At 40.1% G+C, this 11,824-nt stretch overlaps 1 protein-coding gene across 2 annotated transcripts; it reads left to right on the forward strand.

Moving 5' to 3' along the window:
* Positions 1-233: 233 nt before the first annotated feature.
* ZFAND5 (zinc finger AN1-type containing 5) lies at positions 234-11,548 on the forward strand. 2 transcript variants are annotated; one of them, XM_070375765.1, is made up of 6 exons: positions 234-1,090; positions 5,235-5,392; positions 5,809-5,920; positions 6,551-6,654; positions 8,837-8,962; positions 9,897-10,131. In XM_070375765.1, exons 2-6 carry the CDS (start codon positions 5,242-5,244, stop codon positions 10,043-10,045), a joined length of 642 nt encoding a protein of 213 aa, XP_070231866.1. In that variant the 5' UTR covers positions 234-1,090; positions 5,235-5,241; the 3' UTR covers positions 10,046-10,131. The 2 variants fall into 2 exon arrangements, with proteins under 2 accessions (XP_070231866.1, XP_005887906.2); XM_005887844.3 differs by lacking the exon at positions 234-1,090 and adding an exon at positions 1,190-3,190 and having other exon boundaries at positions 9,897-11,548.
* The last annotated feature ends 276 nt before the right edge of the window (positions 11,549-11,824 follow it).

An 11,824-nucleotide genomic window follows, 5' to 3' on the forward strand; every position in this document is an offset into this window, starting at 1 on the left:
AGCGCCGCCTTGCCCCGCTCCTTCCCGGTAGCATCAGGGCAATGCTCAGGTTGGACTTTAGAATCGAAAAGGGTGTGAGGGAACTGGACTTGGGAGCTTCATAAACCGGCGAGAAGACCCAGAAGCAAAGAGCGGTTCATTTTCTCTTCTCGAAGCAAATCCTTCTAACTCGTTCTGGATGGGTGGGTGAGGAGGGAGAATGAGGAGGGAAGGGAAATGTCTGCCAAAGACTCTAGACAAAGCGTGAGAACTTAGAGGGCGAAAAGCGGGCTTGACTGAGAAAATCGGAAGGAGAAAGGCTGAGGGCGGACAATCGAGCTAAAAATAGAAACGCATCCTCCACAGGACTATTTCTTTCCAGCTCCACCCTGGAGCCGGCAGCCGGGCCAGTAACTAGGCTCCGCGCAACAGCAGCGCGGTCAGGCTCGGCCCCGCCTCCCCGGCCGGGTGACTGAAGACAGAGGCGCGGCGTCGGGCACGTGACGTCAAGGCGCTCCCCGCCGCCGCCGCCGCCGTCGGGGTTTTCGCTGACGCACAGACCCCGCCCCCTCCCTCTTTCCATCGCGGGGCGGAGAGAACGCGTCAGTCGGCCGGAGCGCGGACCTGCCTGCATCACCGTTTGGGGCTCCTAGTTCCCGGGAGCTGCAGAGCTTCCCCGGCGGTAGCGAAGCGACGGACAGCGCCGTTCGCGGGCCCTTGCGGTCCCCGGGCTTAGCTGCGCGTGCCCCGCTCGTCCTCGGAGTCAGCCAAACTCGAGGCTGGTGGAGGTGTGAGGCGACGACGGGCGAGCGTAGCGAGCAGCCTTAGCCGCTGCGGCCTTCCGTACTGCTTCCTCCGCCCCCTCCTCCTCCGCTGCTCCCCCCACCGCTTCCCTCCCCCCCACTTCCCGAGCTCCGGCGTGTCCCGGCCACGCTCGGGGCTGCTGCGGGAACAAAGGAGGACTCCGCGGCGGCGGCGGCGGCGCCACCTCCGCCTGCGGCTCCAGCCCGCGGCGGCGGCTCTAGGGCTTCCGGCTCGCCCCTCCCGGAGGGCTCGGCCCGGTCCCCACCTCGCCGGCGTCGTGCGCGAGCCCGGCTCCCGCGGTCGAAGAGTAAGTAGCACTGGGCTAGGGGAAGGCGTCCGGCTGCTCGTGCCGGGCCGCGGGTGGGAGTGGGGGACTAAGCGCCGCGAGCGGGCGAAGCCCGAGCGGCCCACGGATGGCGGCGTCAGGGGGAGGGGAGCCCGCCTGCCAGCTCAGGAAGCACAAAGACGGAGGCGGCATCCTGTCGTCGTGACCGGAGGCCGGTTCCCTGTGCCCCGGACTCGCTCTCACACGCACGGTCGGAGAAAAAAATGCCCGGCGTGCGGCCTCGGGGAGATTCGAGCTCCGGGCCTCGCTCAAATCCGTCCCGGCCGCCTTCTGCGGTGGCGTCCCGCCTGGGCCGCGGAACCGGGAAAGACAAAGAGGCGGTGGCGATGGCCGCGCCCCCAACCCCTTGCCCGCCGCACCCCCCTTCTCCGCCTCCTCCGAGGAGCGTTTCAGGGTCGGGGGTCGGGGGTCGGCGAGGCACCGGCAGAGTGAGGGGCCTGCTTGGCCTACGGAACTGCTGTTCTGCATGACTCAGTGGTTTTTGGAGAAGGCCTTGCTGGGCTTTCCTGAACGAGGCCTCTGCTTGGAAGGGCATGGGGGTAGGGGTGGAGGACCAGTGGGATTCGAACTTGTATTAAAATCCCCTGGAACGTTGGGCGATAGGGACTTATCTCAGTTTTACCGAGGTTGCTGAGTTTCTCGCCGGAGATCCCTTTCATGAAGGAAATGGAGCACCTTCCCCTTTGTTTCGTGCATTTAGGCTGATGAACGTGAAATTTTTTGCTTTCTTTCCACGCACTCCGTGGATATGTGTTTTGGGAAAAGGCCTGGGTTATCTTTATTGACTGAATGTTTGCTATTAATCTGGTCTAAGAACACAGTAGTATGTAGGTCATAGAGCCGCTGTTCTTTAACTTGGCCTTTGGCTGATTTACAGACTTTCTTAAAAAATTAAACGAATCATTATTTTACTCCTTATTTTTAAAGTAGGGATTCAGAACTGAATTGGTGAAAATACTGAAATTTTATTTTTTCAAGTTTTCTTCTAAAAATGTCCCCCTCGAGAGATGTTTAAACCTTCCCTATTTTCTCTCTCTCTCTCTCTCAGGCTCTGTATTAAGCCTGAAAAGGAGCCTTTAAAATCACAGTAATCTTCTCCATTTGGCAAGAGGGAACGAAGATCTGGAGAGTAAGGGCTTGCCCAAGGTCACTGGCTTAGTTAGAGGTAGATTAGAGACTAGAACTCGTCTCAACTCCGGGTAGGGTGACGATTCTTAACGTCTTGTGCACCTGAGAGAAGTAAATTCACACAGTTGTAAAAGCCTTTTTTATTCATGTTTGAGGCTGGAGAATTTTTCAGTTACCTGCTCCTGTCTTTGGGTTTTGTTTTTCAGCTATGAATTAGAGGAGGCCGCAAACTGTAAAGTGTATATATACACACACGTACATTTCATCCTATATTTGATAGAGCTGACACAATGAATGCTTAAGTTTCTAACAACTTTATTAAAGATGCTAAGTAATAACGGTATTGTATTTTTTTCTAAAATACAAATAGGGAAATGGCAACTTATTCCCCACACCCACCTCAAAATTGCCACTAAACAGGAGGGTGGTTTCTACCTTTGTGCTCTCTTCGTTGTGCTTGGATTTTACAAACAACTCTGACCGTTTCGTCTTTGAGTGATTGGTGATACTTGCCTTTCTGATTTGAGATTGTTCTCCTTCCCTACCTCAGAAAAAACTAACAACCTTAATGGCATCTTTTTGTTGTGTTTGCTTATTATATTAGGTATACAAGTGCTGCATCTTTAGTTCTTGGGGTTGTGTAGGAGTTGGCAGGCTCTGAGATATAAATAGAAGCTGATTTCAGAGGCCCCTGTTGACTAGGCTTTATGTGAGAGCCTCCATCCAGCTCAGCCTGTCACATTGCAGCCTTGTGACAGGCTGAAGCGCCCGCCCATGTGATCTAAGCTTCTGAGAAATATTAAGGCAAGCTGTGCACTTGTGATGGCATTTAAAAGCTGCCTTTCTAGGGGGAGAAAAGTCTACAAGATGAGAAGCCATGTATAAGACTAATGTCCTTTTATCTTCTGTGTCTCAGTTTGGAGGCTATTTATGGTAAGTTGAAGGTAGATGTGTTTCCTGAAAAAAGTTGGAATACTTTGCATGTGAAATCATTGGTTAAGATCCCCACCCACATTTATATAAACAAAAGATTTTAAGAATCAGGTTAATATTAATGTAAGTTGACTTTTAGGCCAGTTTACTCTTTAAGCCACTTGTCAAATAATAGCAAAAGTTAAAAATATAGCAGGTAAGCTAAAGCATAATTCTTAAGAGGACTTCCAGAAGTGGCCGTCCTTTTTGCATAGGGCAAAGATTCACATATTTTGCATGGTGAGCATGCAAATAAATGCACAATGCATTTTTTTTTGCACGTTATACTCAAAATATTAAAAACTCAACTGAAAGTGTTTATCAATAAACTTCGTAAGTAATGTTGGAATGTTACACTACCCTGCTCCAAAATGAGTCAGCTAAATTCCACTTACTATTTAAAGAGATGGTGTTAACTAAATTAGTACTGTTGTCTGAAGTAAGTTGCAAATATTGGTCAATTTCCATGCAAGCTTCATTGGCTTAAAATATATTCAAGCTTGTAATATGTCTTTTTGCTAACAAAAGGAAAGATTACTATCATTTAAATGGTTGGGGGAATAATTGTCAGGATTCAGGCCACATCAAATATAGTCCTCTTCCTTTGTGTAATTTTGGTTAAAAGTGTTAATACTTTATGATAACTCCCTAAAGAGTGTATTCTAGTTCGTGCTGGTTGGAACAAGCAACATGAAATTATAGGAAGTAACAAGCTCTAGCTGGAAGTACTTTCCTATATATACCTGAAATGTTCATAACTTGTAAGTCACTTCTATTGTCAACATTTAGGTACAGTTAAATGACAATGACCGGAATTATTACAATCTCCCTTTGATAAAATGCCCAAATAAGCTTTCTTTACATTCATACACAATTTAAGGTGACATGGAAACCTTTTCAGGTTTTTAAAATTTTTTTCTTAAATATTTATGTTCTCTTAACTCAGCAAATTTTACTAAATTTAGCAAAACATTACTGTATTTGTGTTAATTTTAAGAAGGCTTCTGGAATAGCAAGGTTATATTAAGTTATTTCTGGTAACCTAGCATTGAATATTAACCATTATTAAAGATTGTGTATATTGCTTTACTTTGCTATCTTGAAATTGAGCTTGGAAAAGTTTCGTTATTTTCTGGCATGAGGAAGACAAACGCTTGTTACAAGTTTTAATAGAGCTGTTGGTTGAGAAATCTGTGGCTGATAATTTGTGCTTTGCAGGTTTCTAGGCACTGGCTTTAAAGTATACTTAGACCCAGATTTCACATGTCAAATGTAGAACAAAAGAAATTTCCTAGGCAACTGACCCCTGAATTCTTAAAGAGCTTCACTTTTGGTGCCAGGGTAACAGGAAGAGCTAGATGATCTACCAGCTCTCTTTTCAGTGTCCTATATGCTTCAGGTGCTGCAGCATTTTTAAAGTACCCATGCTCTGCCCTGCAGCAGAATTGAATTAATTACAAGGGCCCAATATGTTCAGGTGTTTTAAGAAACCTTTAGAGCTGCATCCACATACTAATAGCTTAAAGAACCACTAGTAGATATGAAGAGTCAGTTAATTTTTGATGATTTGAAATGATCTGCCTGTAGTGCAGGAGAACAAAAAGTGATTTAAAGATACCAGTTAGAAAAATTAATTTAAACATAAATTAAACAATGGAAGGGTGACCTTTTCAGGAATTAAACAGTGACAGGTGAAATTTTAATGTTTAATGATAGAATTTTTTTGTCCTAAAAATGTCAAGTCATGATAGATCATTGTTTATCAAGCTAAAACAGTTCCTTTCACGTACTTTGTTTTATAAAAGCAACAAAACATTCATAATTTAGCCAATTTTAAGGATTAATAACACAATTTAGGCCTTTGTTAGAAACAGAGTGTTTAGAAATGACAAAGATAAATGATGACTATTGTACTAATTTAGTGATTGTGTGGTTTTTTCCTCTTTTTTTTTTTTTTTTTAACTAAATTCTGGTTTCTAAAATTTTGATTTTGTTCTGTTTATAGCAGAAAAATGGCTCAGGAGACTAACCAGACCCCAGGGCCTATGCTGTGTAGTACAGGATGTGGCTTTTATGGGAATCCTAGGACAAATGGAATGTGTTCTGTTTGCTACAAAGAACATCTTCAGAGGCAGCAGAATAGTGGCAGAATGAGCCCAATGGGTAAGTTGTTTCCAAGACATAACGCATTTGAAGAACTGGTGACCGCAAAATATACAACCAAGAATTGGGGCCTCAAACTGAGAATCAGTGCTGAAAGTCCAAGGAGAGAAGACCTGAGAAAAGCTTGAAACTTAAAGCAACAACCAAGTACTTGGAATGACTGCATGAGGAATGAGTGACATCTACAAGCATCTTCTAGCTTTTTCTTTTCAGTTTTTGAGGTTTTATTGGCTATGACTTTTTTATTTATATTTTTTGTTGTTTGGATATCACTTAAGTGTAAGATTCTGCAGCACAGTGAAAAAGTGCATAAGTCACTAACCTAATTAAATGCAAGTATTTGTTACTTATTAATAGTTTTGAAAATGAGTGTTTCTAGTGTTGCTTCATTTTTTACCAATCCTTTTTTTAAACAGGGACAGCTAGTGGTTCCAACAGTCCTACCTCAGATTCTGCATCTGTACAAAGAGCAGACGCTAGTTTAAACAACTGTGAAGGTGCTGCTGGCAGCACATCTGAAAAATCAAGGTAAGATTAAACATTTCTGAGTATTTATAATAATGCAGGGAGGAAATAAAGATGACTGACATAATTATGAATGTTAATAAATAATAATGATGTTGTGTTACAACATACATATTACATTATAATAAGGATGTTAATACCTTAGATGCCTGCATGTGTTGCACAATTGGGGATTCCAGTGTCCTTTAATATATGATCTTGTAGGTCATTGAGTAAAGATGTGTATAATAATGCACTGCTGCTGAGTAGCCTCAAGGATACTGTGTTGAAAATGCTGTGCTTTTTCTTGTAATTGAGCTGTGAAGATTACAGAGAATGAGGCTCTACAGATTATTGCGCTGCTACATAAGGCATTCTGGCAAAGTTGTCCCTTTTGCCTTTAAATTACAGGCACAGCTAAATATTTTTAGTTGCCTCTGATGGAACACTGTAACCTTTACAAATATGCAGGCTTCAATTGATGAGCCATTTATCAGATTGGTCTCCTTATTCTCAGACATTTGTGCTGGGCATCCTTTTTAGAGTATTTAGCTCCATTTGATCACGCTAGAAATTATATATATTGAACTGACAACTTACTATCTCACCAAGTACCCTTAACATCTTTAAAAATGTTTGCTTGAACTCAAATAGAAATATGCCTGTGGCTGCCTTGCCTGTAACTCAGCAAATGACAGAAATGAGCATTTCAAGAGAGGACAAAGTAACTACCCCGAAAACAGAGGTGTCAGAGCCAGGTATGGTGTTTATCTGATTCTTTAATCTCTTCTCTGCCCATCCCCTGTTACCTTTGCACCTACACATCAGCACTTTATCATGTGAAGGCTGGAAATGTCAAGAATTTAATGAATTTAGAAGGTAGGTTACCATTACATTTTAGAAGTATCTAAACATTAAAGAAGGTATTGTGAAACATTAAAGAAGAAATTATGAAAGTTGAATTGTAAAGCCATGGAGAAAAAAATAATCAAAAGTGTTTAGTCTTGGATATTGTCAGTAGTGCAGGAGATACTCAAACAAAAGAACATATTGAACACTGAAACTTTGAAGATGAAGTTTGAGATCCCTATGGGAGTTTAAAACTCAGTGTGGAATGGCATTTTGGTTTTCATTAAATAGTGACTTGAGTCTGTGCTGAACTTAACATTAAAGAAAGCACTTCTGGTTGTGCTCTGTTGTCAGGTCAACTTTTTTACTTTTCATTGCTAGACCCTGGAACCGTGATTTGCATACTCTGGTGGTGCACATAGTTGGTTTGATCAATTCATTGTTTCCTAGTATAGTGTTGACTGGGACACAATGTTAAAACCTTTAGTGAGAAAATAGCGTTGAATATATAATCTGCTTTGGAAGCTTGCTTTTGCTAATATTACATAGCCAAGCTTATGTGAACCGTATAAATCTTGACTGATAAAGCTAAGGTGAAAATTTTTATGTTGGGTGGTTGAATCTATATTTGGTATTTAAAGTTCCATCCTTATGATGAAAAACTGACTAAATTAGTGTTCCGTTTCATTTGTTTGTTATTTAAAAAACAAAATCTTGGAACAGTACTCTTTTGGATTAGATCTGTAACTATTTCTGTGCATTTATTATTTTCTTCACCTGAATGCACTTTGCTGCTCTGCCTTTTCTGTATTAGTTTTCTTTTTTTAACTACCCCCACCCCCACCCCCACCAAAGTCTTGTGTATATTTTAAGAACCACTGTCCAGTTTTCACATGTAGCCAGGGAAATGGCTGTCACGTCCCCTAGACTATTCCACAGACTGTCGACACTTCATTATACCATCACGAAAATACATTAGGGTTGCCATGGTAGATTGTTAGGAATAAGTAAAATAGCTAGAATATTACCAGTGGTCTCATATTATACTGTTAATTTCACTGGATATATCACTAATATAAATGAATTCTAAATTTGGAAAGGATTTCAGTAAGTTGTTATTAAACCAGTTGGTTTGCTGTAGAGTTTGGATTTATGCTGATAGCATTAATGCTGGCCTATTGTTTAGGCAGTAATTCTAGTATTATATGCTTCAATTTGCTGTTCTTGGGATTTGGACTAATTTTAAAAAGGTAGGATTAAATTTTGTTTTAAATAACCTGGAGGTAATATGAACTTACAGTTTTATCTGCAGTTTTATCTTTATATTGACAAATTCTGTTGATGTCATGAGTGAACTTAAAACTTAGACCCCTTTTACCTGGAGAAATGGACTTTTTAAAGTAGGTCATATCTCTCAAGTATCACAAAGTAAAGCTGTGCTATAAAAATTTTGTTTTGCCTATGGAATCCTTAAGCTTCACAAGTATTTATATTGTCCTAAAGACAGTGTTTGCTAATCTTCAAAAGAAGGTTTTTTTCTTTTTCTTTTTTTTAAAAAGGCTTCCATATTTTCTGCATAAGACAATATAAAGCACTTTTTAAAATGATACAATAATTGTGAAATTTTAGAGTCTGAGAGGTTAATGATTTGGGTTTTACTTGTCAAAATTTACTGTTTATCTACAGTTTTTCTTTTAACTTTTCAGTATAAAAACAAAATGACTTTATAGCTAAGTACCTCAGAAGTTGGCAGCCTTACTTGCTGAGTATTAATGAACTTGAATCTGCCCTAATTAAGAAGATTGCATTTTGGTGTTTGCAGTGTGGAAACTGAGCAGATGACCACATTTCTCAGGTTTTTAAAACCTAGAATTAGGATTTTGTTTCCCAGTCCTAAAGTGAGTTTAATGGAATTTGAGTGGAGTGATAATAAAGTGAAAGACTGTATTTAAAATACATGTTATATGTTTTCTTTCAAGAAGGGCTTAAACATTTTCATGAGGAGTCTTACTGTTGTTTTGTTTTTGACTTACTAGATAATTGTCAGCCAAACAGTTGACAAACTTCTAATTTTTATCCTTGTTTTTTCAGTTGTCACTCAGCCCAGTCCTTCAGTTTCTCAGCCCAGTACTTCTCAAAGTGAAGAAAAAGCTCCCGAGTTGCCCAAACCAAAGAAGAACAGGTGTTTCATGTGCAGAAAGAAAGTTGGCCTTACAGGTATTCAAGAGCTTCCTGGTTACTGCCTGTGGAACTAGTCAGTCTTAAACATAAAACACCCAGCTTTCAAGAATAGGAAGTTTCCACAGTAGACTGGAAAGGGGACAGTAAGAAGAAGTTGATTTGCTTTCCATTGGTCTCTCTAATCCTATGAAACCCTTTCCTGACTTCAGGCCTTCTGAATTATTTTCCTTTATAGGATTAGTAAAACTTAATCTCTTGATTCTTTGCTTTGTTTTTCTGGGGGAAAGATAGTTGAACTAAACAGTAATCACCTACTTTGAGCCAGAAACAAAATCTTCTAGATACTTTTTAATTATTTCCTTTTAAATCTCAGAACTGTATGTGGTTGTCTTCTACAACACATTTCCTTCTACAATGTGTGGAAACATTATTAGTCAGTGTATAGTAGGAAGGCAATGGCACCCCACTCCAGTACTCTGGCCTGGAAAGTCCCATGGACGGAGGAGCCTGGTAGGCTGCAGTCCATGGGGTCGCTAAGAGTCGGGCACGACTGAGCGACTTCACTTTCATACATTGGAGAAGGAAATGGCTAACCCTTTCCAGTACCCTTGCCTGGAGAATCCCAGGGACGGTGGAGCCTGATGGGCGGCTGTCTATGGGGTCGCACAGAGTCGGACACGACTGAAGCGACTTAGCAGCAGCAGCAGGACTAGAATTTAAATCCAGTTCAGTCTGACTCTAGAGCTTTGTGATTTTTCTACTGTGTTTGATATCTACCAGAGTTTATGGAAGATAGTTACTTGTATTTCTCGCCATGTCAAAAGAGGTTGAAAACACTTTGACAATTTAAAATGACAATTGGTTTAATGTTACAGAGAATCATGAAAATCTGGTTCCTTTTCTATATTGACTTTGTTTCTTCTAATTGCTATAAGTTCCTCAATGACTCTGCTTCCTTTTATATGTACAGGGTTTGACTGCCGATGTGGAAATTTGTTTTGTGGACTTCACCGTTACTCTGACAAGCACAACTGTCCATATGATTACAAAGCAGAAGCTGCAGCAAAAATCAGAAAAGAGAATCCAGTTGTTGTGGCTGAAAAAATTCAGAGAATATAAATTACTACTTGTGAAGAGACTGATAATTTGTTTTTATTTTAATATACCGTAGGAAAACATTAAAGAGCAGATGCATGGCCATTTTCCTTTGATGTTCTCCAGAGTTTTACTTTACACTTGTCTGTCTTATAATTGATATTTTAGGATGTTTGGGTGTTTGTTACAGGCAGAATTGGATAGATACAGCCCTACAAAATGTATATGCCCTCCCCTGAATAAAATTGGATGAAAATCTGCACAGCAAATTGAAATACACAGATAATAAGGACAAAATTTAGTTCCTTCGTGCCAAACAAAATAACTGAAATACCTATCTGCATGTTTGCAGCATATCTGCCTTTGGGAATGTAATCAAGGTATAATCTTTGGCTAGTGTTATGTGCCTGTATTTTTTTAAAGAAATGGTACACCAGAAAAGGACTGGCAGTCTACTTCTACCATAGTTAAACTTCACCCTGTTAATTTCCACATGTTCCTTGGAAGCAGGAAGAAAGCTATAAAAAGAATCAGACCTTTCTATGAAACCAGTGTTCGGTGCCATATGTAAGCCTGGTTAATTGGTGTTCTAAAAACTGTCAAATAAGACACTCTGTGAAAGGTACACATTGTTTAACTGGTTAAAGAGTAAAATGCATCAAGCCAACAGGGTCTTGAGCTGTCTTTGAAGCTTATTATGCTGGCCTGCACCAGACGATGTCTGCATTACTCATTGCTAAAAATGTTGTGTAGAACAAAACTGCACTAGGATTAATTTATTTACAAGAAGAAATTAAAACTCTACGTTTGGTTTTCACATACAGCAGCTCTTTGGAGTAACATGCATCTGAATTTTAAGTTGCAAAGGTATCTGAATAGTTAATTTTTCATGTGCATATTTTGTTGAATGTTTTGGTTCAAGAAAGAATGTTTAAAGCTTTTTTAAAGACTTCAGTTCTTAATGTAACTGTACCCTTCTGCATGGAAAATCATAACCAACATGGCTGCAGTAGACTTCTTAGTGGTATCCAGCACCACTTGCAGAGGGCTGCTTTATATTAATTGTACTTGGGTGTAGGACTCTAGTGTTCTTGGGTGTATTGCATGGGCTGCATTATCTACAGCATTGTACAATAACAACTAGAAGAGGCAGTATACTTCACTGATGCTTGTCTGGTAATATCACTTCTGTGTTATAATGGAAGGTTTTTTGTGATGTATGAAACTTGTGTTTTTTATATATAAATGAGTATAGTTAGATTAGTGTCGTGGTAATGCCTGTTTTCATCTGTAAATAGTTTTAAGTATGTACACGAGGCACTACTTCTGATTTATTGCAGTGTTCAGTCTTAGTTTTTACTTTTATTCTTAAAGCATTCAGTTTTGCTTTCAATTTTATGTACCTTAGTTCTAAAGTTAGATCTGCAGATGTGTACAGATAGTACATATTTATGTATTGCACATAATCATGCTATTCAGCATTGATGCTATATTGTATTATGTAAATAATAAAAGCCATGTACAGAGGGAGACTTTCCACTTGTTTATTGGGTTTTTAAGCCATAGTTAGATATCCTAAAGGGGGATAATTAGGAAATGTTTGATATTGAACTTTAGTCGTATTTATAGACTTTGCATGGCTATATTATAAATTTTTTTTCATTTCCATCCCTAAACATTCACATGAGAACCATGAGATGAGTGTTAAACATCTCTTATGGTACATAATAGGCAGTTTAATTTTGAAGACATGAATAGGCACTTTTAGGATCAAAACAGTGTTAGAATTTAGGTCAGTTATTC

Source organism: Bos mutus, chromosome 8 (genome assembly GCF_027580195.1).
Source record: "Bos mutus isolate GX-2022 chromosome 8, NWIPB_WYAK_1.1, whole genome shotgun sequence".
In the NCBI taxonomy this organism is placed as follows: domain Eukaryota; kingdom Metazoa; phylum Chordata; class Mammalia; order Artiodactyla; family Bovidae; genus Bos; species Bos mutus.